This window comes from Colletotrichum phormii (genome assembly GCF_030913505.1).
Source record: "Colletotrichum phormii strain CBS 102054 chromosome Unknown BDP81scaffold_17, whole genome shotgun sequence".
NCBI classification, from domain to species: Eukaryota; Fungi; Ascomycota; class Sordariomycetes; order Glomerellales; family Glomerellaceae; genus Colletotrichum; species Colletotrichum phormii.
Window position 1 is genome coordinate 891,176 of NW_026851459.1, and position 15,874 is coordinate 907,049.

Below are 15,874 nucleotides of genomic sequence, written 5' to 3' on the forward strand. Positions count from 1 at the left end.
GCGATATAAACCTCGGACCCCGATCTAGAATCTCGATCTGAAAAGAAAGGGCAATTTTTTTTCTTTCTTTCGCTAGCGAACCCGTTTCCTCAACCACGTCAATAAGTCGGTGAAGAAGGAACCCCCCCCGACCAGCGGCTAGACAAGAAACGAAGACGGGGGAATAACAAAAAAATAATTTAATTTATTGCGCAAGAAGACATTTTCCCAAAGAATTCCATACCAAATTAGCTCGGAATACGAAAAAAGACACGGCTGCATACACATTACACACAGACTACAAAGAACGACATTTTATTCTCCGGTCTCACACGCAAGAGGCAACCCACCAGTCCTCATACAGACGCAGCGGCTAGCCAGCGAGAGGCCAGAGAGCTCATTCCTAGCTTTGCTGCCCTTGCTTCCCACCGCTTCGTTCGGACACAAGCAGATCAAGACGGCCACGCCATACCCTTCTCAGCACGAGAGGGTTCATCAGGGTGTCTGGCCTCCGGTCGTCGTTGCTACTTGGTACACCTGTAACCGCACACAATTGCAAGCTACAGCACGGTATCCGTACGGTTTGGGTGGTATTCTCGCTGCTGTCATCGGCAGAGTTGAGACGACGGACGAATCGGCGGCGCTTGATCCATCTCATAGGCTGGAGGTCCGTCCGCACCACGACATCTCCGCTTTCGGCGAACCCACGGCCTTGCCTGTCCTTGCGTCAATCCGAGGTACCTTGCGTCTTTGCGGGCTTGTTTGGGTAACCAGGTTGAAAAATTCACAGAGGGGAGACAGAGGGAAAGAAAACAAAAATATCCATCCATCAACTTGCAAGGGAGTGACAAGTAAGGACGGCAACGGAAAGAGTCACACTCGACCGGGCTCCATTCATTCAACAAGAGCCATTGAACACTATTCAAGAGTCAAACTTGAACCGTCTGCGGAACTACATATGTTTCCCGGCTCCAGTTCTGTCCCGGTTCCAGGAGCCTCATCTGTCGCCAATTGCTCTCTCGCGTCGCCTTGACATTTCCTCGGCAATCTCGTCTTTGACTGAGTGATCACTACGTCAGTTTGGCTCTATTTCGTCTCAATCCACTTGGATCCCGCCGTCCCCTCTATCGAGCACCTAGAAGGGCAACCCACCTCACACTCACACACCTGCTGCTCGGCTTTCGCCTTGCTGATACACAAATCGCATCTCTCTTTCGCAAATTCCCACCCCCGAGCGGAAGACGGACAACGGGCCAATTTGGAGCTAGCCAGCCCTGGTCCCCGCACTCGCTCTCGACTCTGGCGTCATCGTGCTTCCTACGAGCTGTTTGATTAATTCCTCGAGAGATCCAGGCCGGAGCAAACATTGTACAGCACCCAGCAGAGTAACCTACCTCCTAGTTCCGACTTGCAGACCCCGGTTATCCTTGGAGCGAGAACAAACAAGCGCTGTTGCAAGCCAACCCCGGTCTCTCACCTCACACTCTCTCTCTCTCTCTCTCTCTCTCTCTGAGCCTGGAGACTCAACCCGCACACCTCTCTCCGAGTCTGAGTCTCTCACACCACCCACCACCTCGCCGGGTCTCACCAAAAAGATACCTACCTAGCACGGTAATAGCAACCGTCAGCGCAAGTACTCTCCTCAGTCTCTCCTCAGCCGAGCTAGCCCTCTCGAAAAAACACATCCGGCCAATCCTTCCTGCAAGCTTGCAGCACCACATCAGACCTGCTTGGACTGGCGGCACGCCTCTTTAATTCCCTTGACCTCCCATCCCATCTTATCCTATCCCGTCTTGCCCTGGACACACCTCTCTCTTCTCTCTGTGTCTCTCATTCCTAGACCTGTCTCTTGCATTAAAAACTTCCCGACTGGCCTGATAGGAGGAACACGGGCTCTCTCTCCAAGTTTTCTTTTGGAGAATTGTATCAGTCACGGTCACGGCGACGGTCACGGTCACAAACCTGCACCACATTTGGCACATCCATCCATCAGCCGTCACCCACGGGCATCCCTCACTTATCAGCTCTCGGCCAAATATACATACATATCCACTCCCACCACCCCCCCCCCAGCCAAACCCGCCGCTATCTTTCAATCCATCACCAAGACGCCTTAGCTACTGGAAATAAGGCATACCACATCAGGCGTCCCCTGCACACTGCGATAGCTCGAGACCCTTCTTAATCCTCCCAGCACCCGCTCTGACCTGCGGGGGAAGACCAACGACCGGAGAAGAAGAAAAAATCTCTTCAGCGGGCGGACAAGACACACGGAGTCACAGCCGACCACCACTCTACTTACCACCACCTACCAGTTCTTCGTACCTACACTCAACCCAGGGCCTCGAATTTGCCACTCGGAACGCGTGAAAGCAGGGACCAATTTCCTGCATTCCCATACAAGGCCACCAACAGGCAGTCTAGATTCACATCTCACCGATTGTTGCGAAAAATTTTCACTGTTGCTGAAGAAAAGGCTTCGGAAATCTTCTTCCCTCGTCCGACACTGCTTCACCATCGCCTCTGCCAAACTCGACGGCCGAGACAGAACGGACGTTCGCAACTGCAGTGGCACTACACGCTGTTGGTCGTCAATCATCGCTTCTTGGGGGAATAGAACGGCGCTACCCCTCCACCAAACCCGCCATTCCCCGCTTATCTCGTCCCGCCGTCCACCCGCCGATACAGGCACCAAAACACAGCCAACTGAGACTGAGGACTCGGAAACTAACTGTGAGCGTGAGCTGCGAGAGTCTGAGCGATAGACTACAAGAAGAACCCCTGCCAACCTCGTCGCATCGTTGGCTTGTTGTTTTCTTCTCTCGATCTTTCCTTTCCTCAGATCCCTTTCTCTCAGTCGTACATACGCCAAGAGAAAGATTTCACAATGCATCACAGCCGCAGAAAGTCGGGCAACACCTCCATGACGGAGAAGACTGTCACAGCTACCGATCCCTCCCGCTACGGCAAGCGTCCTTCAACTCTCACCAGACGCCAAACTCCCCAGAAGCTGGGCAAGAACCCCAGAGACCGGGAACGGGAACGGGAACAGCAAGACTCGTGGGATGATGAACGGGAGAGTTTCCCTCAGTTCTGGTAAGTTTGCTACGACAGCCTTTTTGTCTTTTCTCGTCTGTTCACTGTTCATTCTCGTCGTTGCTTCCTCACCCTCACCCTCACCCTCACTCTTACTCTTACTCTTACTCTCACTCTCACTCTCACTCTCACTCTCACTCCCCGATCTGGACATTTGTGCTTCCTCAACGTCGCCATGTTCTAGATTGCCAACCCCGCAACATGCTGTCTTGCAACATTGTCCGTCATCCAATCTTTGTTGCAGATTGTCATCCCGTTCGGGAGCTCTGCAGTGTCACGACGGACGCCCATTGTAGCGCGCGTTGCTATTCTCCCGATGGGTGTCTACACACTCAAATTCCCGTTCGAGCCATTGTGCCCACCCTATTGATTGAACAATTCGCTGACTGGCCGTGTGATCTAGCATGACTTGCGAAAAGCAATTTGTACCTCAAGACGACAGGTTCCTGTACTGCTCAGAATCGTAAGCTGCCACCTCCAAAGGACGAGTTCTAGAATGAACGGGCGTTACAGTGACTTACTGACACTACGCAGATGCCGCAAGCATGATCAGCAAACCGCATCAACTGGCAGGACTCAGAGCCAACTGCACATGGGCAACTACCCTTTCTACGCCGCATGCAACCCCGAGCCCAGAGACATTGTTCCTCGCGCTTCCCCCTCAAGGCCGAACTCGATGCACTTCTCGCCGCCCACAACACCAGGTGCCACTACCGGCGCGCAATACTCGTCCGCCATCTCCGCGTTGAGGTCACTCAGCATCCGACCCCCAAGCCCGCCGTCCCCCACATCGTCGCACGCCAGCATCTGGCCCTTTACCAAGAGCAGCACCAACAGCCCCAGCACATCGTACAACCGCGGCAGCAACAGTTTTTTCCCGGCCACGTACGACGGAGGCTACGCAGCGAATGGCTACGCCTACAACTACAGCTCCAGCGGTATGGATCGGCCGCTACCGACGCGGAGACCCACTGGGCCGGGCTACTCGAGGCCGAAAAGCATCGAGTTGGTGACGCCCATGGTCGGTCGCTAGACACCGCCAGACGGGGACCGTGTCGGGAGGCTGTACCACGACTCACCTGGTTCAGTTGACCATTACACAACCGCACGGGGAGGACTGACACCTCGTCACCCCACGGGAATGACGGTGTGCGTGCGCTCGGCGGGTTCGATGGGTCTCCCCTCTCGTACTCGCCTGTATAACCCCAGCCCCAGAGCGCGGGGTTAGCGTCGATTTCGAGCACCGGGAAACGCGGGGGCAGCCACGGAGGTGATGAGCCGACAAGGGGAGGTGATCCATCTCAAGCTCTCTCATAGTGGCCTTCCGGGTGTCACCTTTCCGACTCATCCGCACCCCTCTCACCGGTCATTACCTCCTCGTCTGTCCCCCGCAAATCAACCCCACGAAAAGTGAAGAATGGCGTCTCGGCAGACAGACTAGCATTGCGACTTGTGGGGGCTTCATTTGCGCATTTGCGATTGTTTTTGGACTGCGAAACGCCATGGCTTCGGTCATGTGAGGGAGGGGAGATTCGGGCAGGATCACAAAAAAGTTGGGGGTTGCATTGACATGGGGGTATAGGCATTAATGGGCATTTGGCAAAGCGATTTGGGGATGGTTAATCCTGTCTTGGTTTGCAGCGAACCTGTTTGGTACACCACGCCGAACCCATCAAAAGCACTCGGAGGTTCTATGAGATACTCCGTGCTGCGGGTTTGGAAGGTAATTCCTGACGGGGGTTGTTGTTGTTTTTCATCATCATCTCATATGACGGGTTCTTCAAAGCCATCTGAGCATACATAGAAGGACGAGCATCTACGGAACCGGGAATAGCTAGCATCAAGGGCATTGCGGATCTAGTATTCGGGCGCGCATTTCACATACTTGAACCCAGAGGAGGCACATGGCGGATACAGTACTCCCCCTCCTCCCAATGGGACAATTTCATATTTTGTTTAACAACAGTTAGCATCAATGAGCTCCAGCGGAGCATGGTCCGTCATAAGACCAAGGAATTGAACAATTAGTACAATTGAACTGTCTCAATTCTGTCAAAATCGAGTGAGCTGACTTGACTACAATTGATCGGCGCCGCCGAGTCAATGACGGAAAGCCGAGGTGAACGGCATTAGACACCTCGGAGGTAGAATCTCAATCGTCTGATCCACACACGCGAGACCCTCCCCCCTCGGGCCTCACGATATGCAATGTTGCTCCCCCGGACGTACATGTCGATTCACTCTTTTCCTGGTGCGGTCTTCCCCGGAATCGTGAAGTGGACGGGCGGGGCCTGGCGATGTGCGACACTGACTCGGGGGTGCCAGCGTCACAAGTAGGCGTGGCAGGCAATAGGTAAGCGGGCAAGTGAGAGAAGAAGAGGGAAAGAGAGACGCGCTCGACGCGAAAGGTGTGACGACAGAGCTGATTCCACGGATGAACAAGTCTGGGAATGCCGTGATAAGAGGATCGACTTGTGTGATTAGGGAGCTCTTTCGTCTTTCCCCCGCGGGGGTTAGTTTGGCGGTTTTCGGGACAGGCAGAGCAGACCCGACTACTTGCCGTACGGATAATGATGTACAGCTTACAGGATTGTAGGTTACAGCAGGATCTCGATATTAGATTGGCACACCACATCCAATGATCCAGTGGGGTTTGTGTGTATCATTCGGGGTTCTAGACCACTATTGTCGAGGAGGGCATTTTGCTGTGCCGCTTTTTTGTTCTTTTTGCTGACGGGGTCTAGACTTTTTCAGGGTTGGGGTTTTTTTATTACTTATTGCAAGTGAAGGATTATTGATTACCTTGGTGTTACACAGCATTGGGGGTTGCTGGGGAGGTCAGAGAGAGAGAACGAGGTAGGTAATAGACGATTACTTTGTCAGCAATTGATCCCTGATCAAACTGATCTGTCCGGTCTCTTGATGCGGCCGTTCAAATCCAACGGCTCCTTTTTCCAGGATATCCCGATTTCCCCGTTCAATCATGCCCTTTCTGGTTTCCCACCATTCTCCTGGATAAGACCGTTGGGTTAGGGTCCCCCATTCCGTGTCATTTTCGCGTTCCAGGCTTTGCTTTTCCAGCGGGCGCGGGAGAATTACGGCAGTGGGCTAGCGGCAGATGGAACATGCGCTGAGTGGGGGAGGGTTTCCTGGATTTTGCATCGTGACATTCAGCCGGCGCCCCAGCATCACTCGGTTTGAATGGGACCGAGGCTAGTGATGATGCTTGATTGAGTTGGGGCATTTGATGACGTTGGCGCGGATTGTGTCAGCAGGGAGATAGAACTCTCGGCAATGGGGGAACTCTTGGGGTTCTAGGGGATTCCATCACAGAGATATCACAGATTTTTGGATGATTGTTTTCCGTTCACGATGTTTGATTTGATGATGGTGAAAAGTGAGGCTGTTGTCCTCCTCCGAGTCATGTGCTTAGGCTCGTGATGGGGATTTTGTCTTGTGAGATGGTGGTGATGGAGATGGTGGTGATGGAGAGGTGTGAATGGTGTGTGCGATGACGGATGGTCTGGGAACGAGTCGAGGTCTCGTGATGAAGGCCGATGATGGCGGATGCTTGAACGAGGTGGGGGGGGGAGGAGCAAAGGTAATGTAGGCTAGACCACCGTCTTTGACCCGAAAATACGTGACGACGGTGACGAGCGAATAGGTGAGCGATGATGGTCCCAAGTGATCGGGGCGAGGGGGGGCAAAGCAAGGCAAGGGCGGTGAGCTTAACGCAGGTTCCAGTGTGCAGTGAGATGTTGTGAGTGTGTGAGATGCCGGATTCCGGGACTAGTATCATGCAAGTCAGGCACGTAATGTAGGTACGGTGCGGCGGAATGCTCCAAGGTGGGAACACTTTTTTTTTTTTTCTATTTCGTTCTCCATCAAGGTGAGGTGAAAGGAGGTGTGTGTGTAGGTGTGCGTAGGTGTGAGTGGCCTGGGTTTTGGGGGGGCTGGGGCTGGGCACAGGTGAGCATGATCGGGTTAGGATACGGGTGTTCGAGGTGAACCTGACCGATGAGAGTCGGTGGTGGTGGTGGTGGTGGTGAGGATGCGGCGGCTGAAGCGCACTTGACGCTGCGACCGCGTGAGCGATGATGGGAGTGTGTAGGGGGGGGGGGGGGGGTCTTGTGCTACCTAGTGTGATGAGATGGATTAGATTGTGCGTGATTGTGTGAGATGACGTGAGGCGCGGGGCATTGAGTCGTGTTTGTGAAGGGCGTTGGGTTCCTACCTAGGCACCCAAGTTAGGTAAAGAAGGTACTTTTTTTTTTTTTTTTTTGAGGCTATCTTGTGTTGTTCGGGGAGTTTTGCCTAGTCAGCACGATCTTCTTAGTGGATGAGCTAAGGTGAAGGTGGTGGGTTTTCCTTGGTGCTGTTACTGCTGTGTAAGGTAGGTAGATAAGATTGCCTTGGGTTCTCTTGGTGATAGGTGGGATAGGAAAGGACTGGTGTGGTTGGTCTATGTCCGTAACTAGGGGCGGGATGTTATAGATGCGAGATAGGGTAGTCTCGGTTTATCGTATAGTACGAAGCATCCGTACGGAGTAGATTGCAGCGCCATTCCTTTACCTACCTATCCGTACCTAGGTAGAATCATTGGAGGGGCTGGAGAGCGGGAAAGCAACTCGAGCAAATGATACACTGCGATTTGAAATACGTGTCGCAAGGTGTTGCCATTCAGGAGGGGGAACAATTTGACGAGAGCAATTTAGAACCGGTTCTCGGGATGTGATGGGCCTGTCGAGGTATGATTGTAGAGTCTCATTTCGGGATCTGGTCCTAGACGATGCCACCACGTTTGTGACCTGCCACGCACCCGCGGCACACTTGCCTGACTCTTTCGGCCGGCTCTGCAGGTTTGCCGTGATTTGGGAAGGTGTTCTGTCCGTACCACAGTAAGGGGGGGGGGAATCGGCCGGGTGTGGAGCAAAAGGACAAATGTCGGCGATGCCGGTGTTGTTCGGAGTGGAGTCCGGGTCCCCGGTCTCTCTCTCACTCTCGGCGGTCCGGGGGGATGGAGGGTGGGGGTCGTTTTTTCCCTTTCGCCCACGAGTCTGGGTGTGACCATCCGATGCTGGACAATGACTCTCATCCTTGCTCGAGTGCTGCTATCGCGATGAATTTTCGGAAAGGTTATTGTGGGAACAAACGGCAATCGCTAGGTATACACGGAGCCGAGCTATGTCACGTGTCTTCGGCACGTGACACACCTCAGCTCCCTCCTTCCATATCACGAGCCTTCGCGTTTAGATACTCTCCTTAACAAGAACAATAACAACAACAAGAACACCAGATTAACCCAACGATATTGCTACCGATCGCGATACCAGGAATACCTGTGTGACTAACCTGTGGTACACGCAAACCAACAGTTATATTGACGGCGGTGTCATCGTCGGTGGTTTTGTGGGATGGCGGTTTCGACTTTTTCCCATCCAGCGCTCTTTCCGAGGGGCGGTTGTGTCGTGCATGATTGAGTGCATGGTGGCTTTTTAGGTGGGCCGATGATCGCTCTGCTTTTTTTGGATCATGTCTTTTGGGGGCGAAAGAAGGGCCATTGACGACGATCGTCGAGATAGTGGCTCCATGGGAGAGAGACTGTGAAGGTGGTAGCGGAGTAAACTCCGGCTTTTTTTTGCCTGCCCGCCCTTTGCGGATACCTGATGCTGTCATGGCGCTGAAGCAGAAACTCACATGTAGCATCATCTCTGCAGCTCGAGTCAGAGAGGGCATGTTACTGGTTTGCACGTGGCTAGACGTGTTCGCGATACGTTAGAGTTGTTCACGGTAGAGTTGTCTTCCTTGACTAGCTGTTTCTATGGTGGTATGTACTAGTGAGCAGCCTGGTGCTGGTCTCTGAGCTCGCGTACATGCGCCCGACTCACTCGTGGTCTCCTCTCATTCAATATTTCACATACGTCTCTACGTCCTGCACATATTGTAGATGGTTAAGTAATTGGGCAACATCCTAATGGTAGTTGCACACACGGAGTTCACAACCAGATGGAAATGATGACTCTTCGGATCGTAGAAACTCTTTAAGATATAGGAACCTTTCAATCCAAACCTCCGACTTGTTCGTGCATGGCAAGCCCAAGCCAACAACGCAAAGGCTCCGCTTTCGCCGACGCTTCTTCAGCAGCTGCTGAGCAGTTCGGAAGTTGCCTCTTGAGCTTCTGCGCCCATCGTCAGACCAATACCGTTTCCAATTTCTTTGAAACTCATTACATTCCGTCCTTACTACCTCGTGCAGTATTCCATGGCGGAATAAACGTTAGACGGTGTCGGGAAATGAGTTCTGTGATATGCTGTATTGAGAAAATCAGAGTCTTTCATAGACGTCCGTTAGATATTGCGCGGAGACCACCGTTATCCTATTTGTTAACAGCCCATGACGCTTTTAGTCTTTGCCACTCAAGCCTAACAAGTGGCACGATATATAGGTTGTCGAGCCTGAAGCTAGGTTTTGGAAGTTGTCCCCGTGGTTAGATACTTGTCGCTGGGGCAGAAAGCCAGCGTACGTTAGGCTCTAGCTACAGAGAGACGTTATCAATAGATGAACTACGCATGGGTTCTCGGTAACCGAGCAGGGCGAACGAAGTCTTCCTTTCCAGACTTTGCAATACGTCTCTGCAGTTGTAGAGCGGCACTGAAGCTTTTCGTAGCTTGTTTGCTTCCATGAACTCATGTTTTCTCCAGATCTCAGAACACATAAGTTTCTTGGCGATTCTGCTTCGATCAAAATCACACTTCATGCTTCAGAAGATGGAAGCAGCCTGTTTTGGGGGTTTCTAAACGTACTTCAATACCATTACCTTGCGGTTCATATAGGGAGAGCGCCGTTTCTTCGAGCGTAAGTATGGATGAGTGGTCGTCGGATCACCTTCTACCATCCCTTCGGTATGCAAATACTTTGGGATGTTTGGAATTATCTGCTCAGGCTACTGCTGTATGAGCGCAGCCTTACCTGGCAAATTTTGGAAGGGATCGATACCGGGGAAATGGAATTTGGTCTCGGGACAATTTGCCCCTGTTGAGGAAAGTGACATTCGTCGTCAATAAAACCACTAAGATCATAGGACCACAGTCGACGCGACATCTTCCGTTCGGAGACATGCCATTATCAACATATCAAATCCAGTGTATTCGAATCATAGTAACAACGAGCTAACCTCATATAGTAAGGATAACCCCTCGTACCTTAGACTAGGTAGGTCTTGGGTTCTTTGTCCAACCCGACCTGCATCACGTTATTGACTATGATCATGATCCGCCCCTCGAGGCTTTCCTCCATCAATTGAGTTCCGAAGGCCATCAGCCTTATTCACCGGATCTGGACTGTTCGACAAGACCAGCTACGGCCCTGACACAGACTCGATCATCCTGATCTTGACTTGCTTTGCATGCTTTGAAATGTCTTCCGCTCCCCTGAGCTGCTCTCTAGCTTCTGCATCCAGCCCATGCGTCAACCCTGCCAGCGAGCTACCTTTCCAGGCCGGGAGTCGTAGCCTCCTAGTCTCAAGCATCGAGAACAGACAAAAGAGACATCCACCGAGAAGCACACCGAATGGTAGCGATATGAACCCCCATCTTTAACACTTATGTGAACGACAGACTCATAACTCGTCCCGAAATGGGGTGTGGAGTTCAGCGAAACGTCACGCATCCACTTGGTCATCGCGAGGGCGGCTATCTCGAACATAGCCGACAAGTTCTGCGATGTACCAAGTTCTGCGATCACAGAAGGCTGCTCGAGGGTAGATATTGTAGCAAAAGTCGGATAGACTAGTTGCTTCGATTCTAAAGGGGGGGGGGACGCCTGGCAAACTTGTCCATTGAAATAGCCGCCAGAGTGGTGATGGCGGCGTCGGATATGTTGAACGACAGGTCGTTGTTGCTTATCAGTGCAGTGACGTTGTCGTTGACGGGTATCTGAAGCTGCAGATCTGTTCGCCGGAAGTCCCCGAGGTCATGAAAGTCGAGTGTGTAATTCGAAACCTTATCCAAAGCTTTGGATTGATTCAAACTATTCAATCCTGGAAATGCTGAGTAGGAGTCGAGATTCCGAATCGAATATGAGCCGAGAACCTCTTCGTTTAGAACACCTTCGTTGACAGTCGAACGACAAATGTTTGTGCAGAAGGACAAGGCGCATTCAAGAGCAGTGGCGCCACTGCTTCTCGGAGTGTTGGTATTTACTCTCATCATGGCGAATGAGACAATCAAAGCTCTTGAGTTTTGGAATGAGAGCGTACTCCCGGGTTGTGTTGTAGACTGGCACGTGAACTCGACTTGTGATCCTCTATTGTCAAGATTAGAAATGATCATATTCATCGTCGGGAGTTCGAATTTGGTATAAGCATTGTCGCCATCAGGACCGCTCATGTACCCTGGAGGAAATGTCGTATCCTCACTATTTTCAGCATGACCTGTGGACTTCACCAAATGGGTAGAAATGTCATTGCATGCGCTGCAAACTGCCAACGAGGCGTGAGGGGGCCAAGTGCAGTTTCCTGTTGCACAAGTGAAAGCAAATTGCTGATTGCTGTGGGAACTGAGATTGTTGAATGCTGTCCAGATGGCGGAAATCGAGCCGAAATCGTATTCGAGCCACATTGGAAGGGGCGCCATCCCTAATGATTTCACTGCGGTCTGTGTTTGAAATTCAAACGCGTATTCGAGGCTCGCTATTTTGCCGGTGTCGAGTCTCTTCGTTCTGCCAATTTTGGCCACTATGCGTAGCCCGGCTGACTTGACTTCTTTTTCGTAAAGTTCGACGACCGCCTGAAGAAATGGCTCGAATCCAAGCAAGACGACGGTTGCTAACGCACCAAAAGATACCCAGTGCCTGCAACGTTTAGCTAGGTAAATTATGATGTGGCGGGCATCAGGTACCTGTGCTTGATACACCACAGAAGGCGGGCGCTTCCCAAAGGGCCACGTCCTGCTTCCTCAAACCGGTCATAGTTTATCATGTAATCGTCCTTGCGTCTGAACCAGTGCCATTTCTCCTGGATCAAACAAGCGCCGATGGCGAATGCAAGAGTAGCTCTGGATACAGTTCCCAAGATAGAGATGACTGTGTTAAATGTAAAGAAGGACCACGTCGATAACGGCTTTCCATCGTACGCCAGGAGAAGGGCAGTGACCGTGGCCAAAGCTGCGATGCTCAAAATAAGAGCACAGACCTCCGGTGTCCAATTGTATTCATTGGAGCTGACCTTTGAACCTTGATTATTGGTTTTGTTCGAGGTGAAGCTACTGGTTTCGGTTGTAGAGTCGTTGACTGGGTCGATGTTTGAAGCCGAACAAGAAGCCTGGGACCGGTGTAGAGCCCCGTAGTCTATACTGATTGAATTTCCCGGTTCCATTGAGGTATCTGCAGTATTTGGGAGGGGTTTTCGTGGTATCGCCATCGTGATCATTGACTCGAGAATGTGGAAAATGCAGGGGGTCGGCGAAGGTCAAAGATATGCTCAATATATAGGTAGGCTGCCTCAATCGGTAGTTGACATGCCACTACACCGAAGGATGCGGAGTACAGCTGACATGTAAGTGGAAGGCACCAATACTCCGAGAACATGTCGCAAGTTACACGGCCGTTAACTTCGAGAGAGACCGTAGATATAGATTTTGTTATGCATCCTTCCGCTAGAATGACTGCCGGAGACCCAGAGCTCGTTATGGCGTTCGCTGGTTGCCAGCCTCTCTGCCTATCGCCAGCTCTGTAGATCTGGGATCTGTATTGGACTTAGCCTAGGATGCGGTAGCTGGAGGAAGATACTTGACTTTTGATATTCCTAGCTCTGACATGGTGGGAGAACCTTCGCAGCCGAGACTCAGTCTCTCACAAGTGACACAAGTGCTCTATACGAACGGGCACAACTCTCACCGGGCGACTTTGTTTCACATTCGTGCTGTCTAGAGCGAGCGATATATATGACTTACATACGGAAGCCCAGTGGTTGGTCGCCTGGAGTAGCACACAGACTTGGAAGCAGGCCTTTGGCTACACGGGGCTCAGCAGTAACGCGCAAATGAATAGCTCGGTGAGATGTTCTGTAGTATGTTTAGGCACTCACTCGCTGCCTCTTTCTTAATTGTGTCCCACCCCCGGAGATAGCCTGGACTGAGATGGAGGTTCGTGGAAACGCAGCTGTCCGACAGTTGGGCAAAATGGTGGTGATTGCCCAGGTTTGGAGGTCGACAACGCGCTGTAAGCGTCGGGATAAGCCGATGATATGTGAAATAGATGTATGTATCTTGCTAAGTAAGTATTGGGAAAACCAATATCAAATTGACTAAAAATGCAAAAGGTTGAGTTACTGTGACCGCGGCAGGGTTCGAACCTGCGACCTCCTCGGAGTTCAAGTGTTCACATTGTGAACGAGGAATCATAACCACTAGAACACACAGCCGGATTTGTTGAAGAAACCAGCCAACTGAGAGCTCTAATATCATGGCTGTCCCCCCGCAGCGAGATCCAGGCGTTTTTGGCACAGCGGGCTTCGCGTCAAATCAAAAGGATCCCGACAGTTGCAGGAAATTCCAGATGCTTCTTTTCTGTTTCAGGAAGAGAATGGCTTTTTTCCCTCCCAGTATTAGCTCGACGGCTTAAGTTTGGAATTGGATTTGGGTCAATGCCTACCTAGTACTTAGACTGCAACGAAGTACCGGCTTAACATATTCTGTAGACGTTCTCGGCATATTTCTCATCGCAAATCGAGGAAATGAGGTCGTAATCTATAAAAATTTCAAAATACGGTTCAAAGAACCAGGCGATTGAAATTTCCGTCCTCATTGATTGAATCCGAGGTATGTGAACTAGCCTGAAACCTCACAACAAAAGAAGGGTGGTTAGCCTTGCACCGACATCGCAACCCCACCATCCACACAAACTTGAACAGGAGGGGTCAAACAGTGACGCACCCGTGGAACTCAAGTTGATAGAACTTCTTCAATCAACAGCAAGAACACTCATAACACAGACCAAAATGACACGATTTCGCCCCTGTATAGACCTGCACTCCGGGCAGGTAAAGCAAATCGTCGGCGGCACCCTCGACAGCACAACAGCCGAGCTTAAGACCAACTTCGTCTCGACGCACCCGCCGGCGCACTTTGCGCGGCTGTACAGGGACAATGAGCTCACGGGTGCCCATGTCATCATGCTGGGGCCCGGCAACACCGAGGCCGCGCGGGAGTCGCTCAAGGCGTGGCCCGGCGGGTTGCAGGTCGGGGGCGGCATCAACGACACAAATGCAAAGGAGTGGGTGGACGCCGGCGCGGAGAAGGTCATCATCACGTCGTACCTCTTCCCCGAGGGACGGTTCAGCCAGGAGAGGCTGGATGCGGTGCTGCAGGCGCTGGGGGGCGATAGGGACAAGCTTGTCATTGACCTCAGCTGCCGGCGGCGCGGAGATGACAGATGGTTCGTGGCTATGAACAAGTGGCAGACGATCACGGACATGGAGGTCAATCAAGGTATGTTTCTAGCGGTACCAAAGTGCGTGTGCCTCAAATAACTGGCTGACCATGTGTGCAGAGTCCATCAAGCAGCTGGAGCCCCACTGCTCAGAGTTTCTCATCCACGCGGCAGACAACGAGGGTCTGCAAAAGGGCATCGACGAGAAGTTGGTGGAGAGGCTGGCCGAGTGGTGCAGCCTGCCCGTGACGTACGCCGGCGGCGGTAGGAACCTGGAGGATCTGGAGATGGTGAAGAAGCTGAGCAAGGGCAAGGTGGACCTGACGATTGGTAGCGCGCTGGACTGTTTCGGAGGCAACGGGGTCAAGCTGGAGGAGTGCGTTGAGTGGAATAAATCTCAGCAGTAGAGGAGAAATGAGAAAAGTTAGAAATCAATCAACCATCAACCCAAGGCTTGATCGGGATGACAGGCGTCACATCCGGCGGGCGCGGCGGCCGTGCAACTTAGCTGGAGGCGAGCCGGCGATGTTGTTTCAGCCAGTGCGACAAAGCAACGGTGGAGAGATGCGCTAGAAGAAGCGAGTACAAAGAAACAAAACCTGCACAACGGACTCATGGAGCTGATGTAAAACGCACGATGTCGGCGCAGACAGGCACTAGTCCCAACGTCTCGAGACCTCTTCTCTCTCTAGTTTAGTAGGTACAGATAGGTTGGTTTCTCTCGCTCTCGCGTGCCGACAGGTCCCGGGGCCGCGGCGTGTTTTTGCGAGATAAACTTACGTACGTACATATATGTACGTACATTGCATCGTATCGTACATGAGGAAAAGATGCCCTGCGTGCCCTGCACGATGGTGTGCGTCGGATCGGAAAGTCTGTTGTTGTTTTGCCCCCCTTTCGTCTGTCGCTCCTCCTCATCGTGGCTCCTCCTCTCTTGGGGCTGAAGAGGAGGGAGGGGCCAGGATATTGCGCAGTGTTTGGGGGCCAGCAGGTGCTCCTGGCTCTCTGGTGGACTGGATCCGAAGATGAGGAGGAATGACGAGAAGCCTGGAGGGGAGGAGACGTGGATCGGAACCGTCTGGAACCTGGGTGCAGGTCACGCTTGACAGGACCACCACGAAGTCAATTGCGCTGCACAATGGGACGGCATTCTCGCAGAAAATGGCTTTGCGCCGGCGGGGGCGGGGGACAAGACGGTGCAGCTCTTTGGAGCAAAGTCCAGGCGCGGCGGGCGATCTTTTTTCGTTTTTTTATACGCACACATGCAAAGTACTTGTAGACGCGAGTAATTGTATACGAATCGACATGGACGAATCAGCTATTGGGGAAGAAAGAGCACACCGAAAATCAACAATGACAATGAACAAAAAC

General features: G+C 52.1%; 5 protein-coding genes and 1 non-coding gene across 6 annotated transcripts; 2 read left to right on the plus strand and 4 right to left on the minus strand.

Moving 5' to 3' along the window:
• Positions 1-1,418: 1,418 nt before the first annotated feature.
• BDP81DRAFT_434392 (uncharacterized protein) lies at positions 1,419-2,062 on the minus strand. Its single transcript, XM_060590960.1, has one exon. The coding sequence runs from the start codon at positions 1,959-1,961 to the stop codon at positions 1,758-1,760; it is 204 nt and encodes a 67-aa protein (XP_060442364.1). The 5' UTR covers positions 1,962-2,062; the 3' UTR covers positions 1,419-1,757.
• Positions 2,063-2,866: 804 nt separating this feature from the next.
• Positions 2,867-4,108, plus strand: BDP81DRAFT_463423 (uncharacterized protein; the record flags this gene model as incomplete). The annotated part of the gene is made up of 3 exons (XM_060594017.1): positions 2,867-3,075; positions 3,479-3,538; positions 3,610-4,108. 3 exons carry the CDS (start codon positions 2,867-2,869, stop codon positions 4,106-4,108), a joined length of 768 nt encoding a protein of 255 aa, XP_060442365.1.
• A 945-nt stretch (positions 4,109-5,053) lies between these two features.
• On the minus strand, positions 5,054-5,917 carry BDP81DRAFT_70683 (uncharacterized protein). Its single transcript, XM_060596189.1, has one exon. It carries the CDS (start codon positions 5,708-5,710, stop codon positions 5,228-5,230), a length of 483 nt encoding a protein of 160 aa, XP_060442366.1. The 5' UTR covers positions 5,711-5,917; the 3' UTR covers positions 5,054-5,227.
• Positions 5,918-10,812: 4,895 nt separating this feature from the next.
• On the minus strand, positions 10,813-11,880 carry BDP81DRAFT_434401 (uncharacterized protein). Its single transcript, XM_060590961.1, has one exon. It carries the CDS (start codon positions 11,707-11,709, stop codon positions 10,879-10,881), a length of 831 nt encoding a protein of 276 aa, XP_060442367.1. The 5' UTR covers positions 11,710-11,880; the 3' UTR covers positions 10,813-10,878.
• A 1,526-nt stretch (positions 11,881-13,406) lies between these two features.
• On the minus strand, positions 13,407-13,496 carry BDP81DRAFT_t252. The gene has a single exon. It is a non-coding gene; the product is annotated as a tRNA-Val (tRNA).
• Positions 13,497-14,072: 576 nt separating this feature from the next.
• On the plus strand, positions 14,073-14,910 carry BDP81DRAFT_325959 (uncharacterized protein; the record flags this gene model as incomplete). The annotated part of the gene is made up of 2 exons (XM_060585025.1): positions 14,073-14,562; positions 14,624-14,910. The coding sequence occupies 2 exons, from the start codon at positions 14,073-14,075 to the stop codon at positions 14,908-14,910; spliced, it is 777 nt and encodes a 258-aa protein (XP_060442368.1).
• Positions 14,911-15,874: the final 964 nt, after the last annotated feature.

Excerpts from the sequence above, each read along its gene's own strand:
- BDP81DRAFT_434392 (XM_060590960.1), bottom strand. The coding sequence starts at position 1,961 with ATGTGCCAAATGTGGTGCAGGTTTGTGACCGTGACCGTCGCCGTGACC.
- BDP81DRAFT_70683 (XM_060596189.1), bottom strand. The coding sequence starts at position 5,710 with ATGTGGTGTGCCAATCTAATATCGAGATCCTGCTGTAACCTACAATCC.
- BDP81DRAFT_434401 (XM_060590961.1), bottom strand. The coding sequence starts at position 11,709 with ATGGCGCCCCTTCCAATGTGGCTCGAATACGATTTCGGCTCGATTTCC.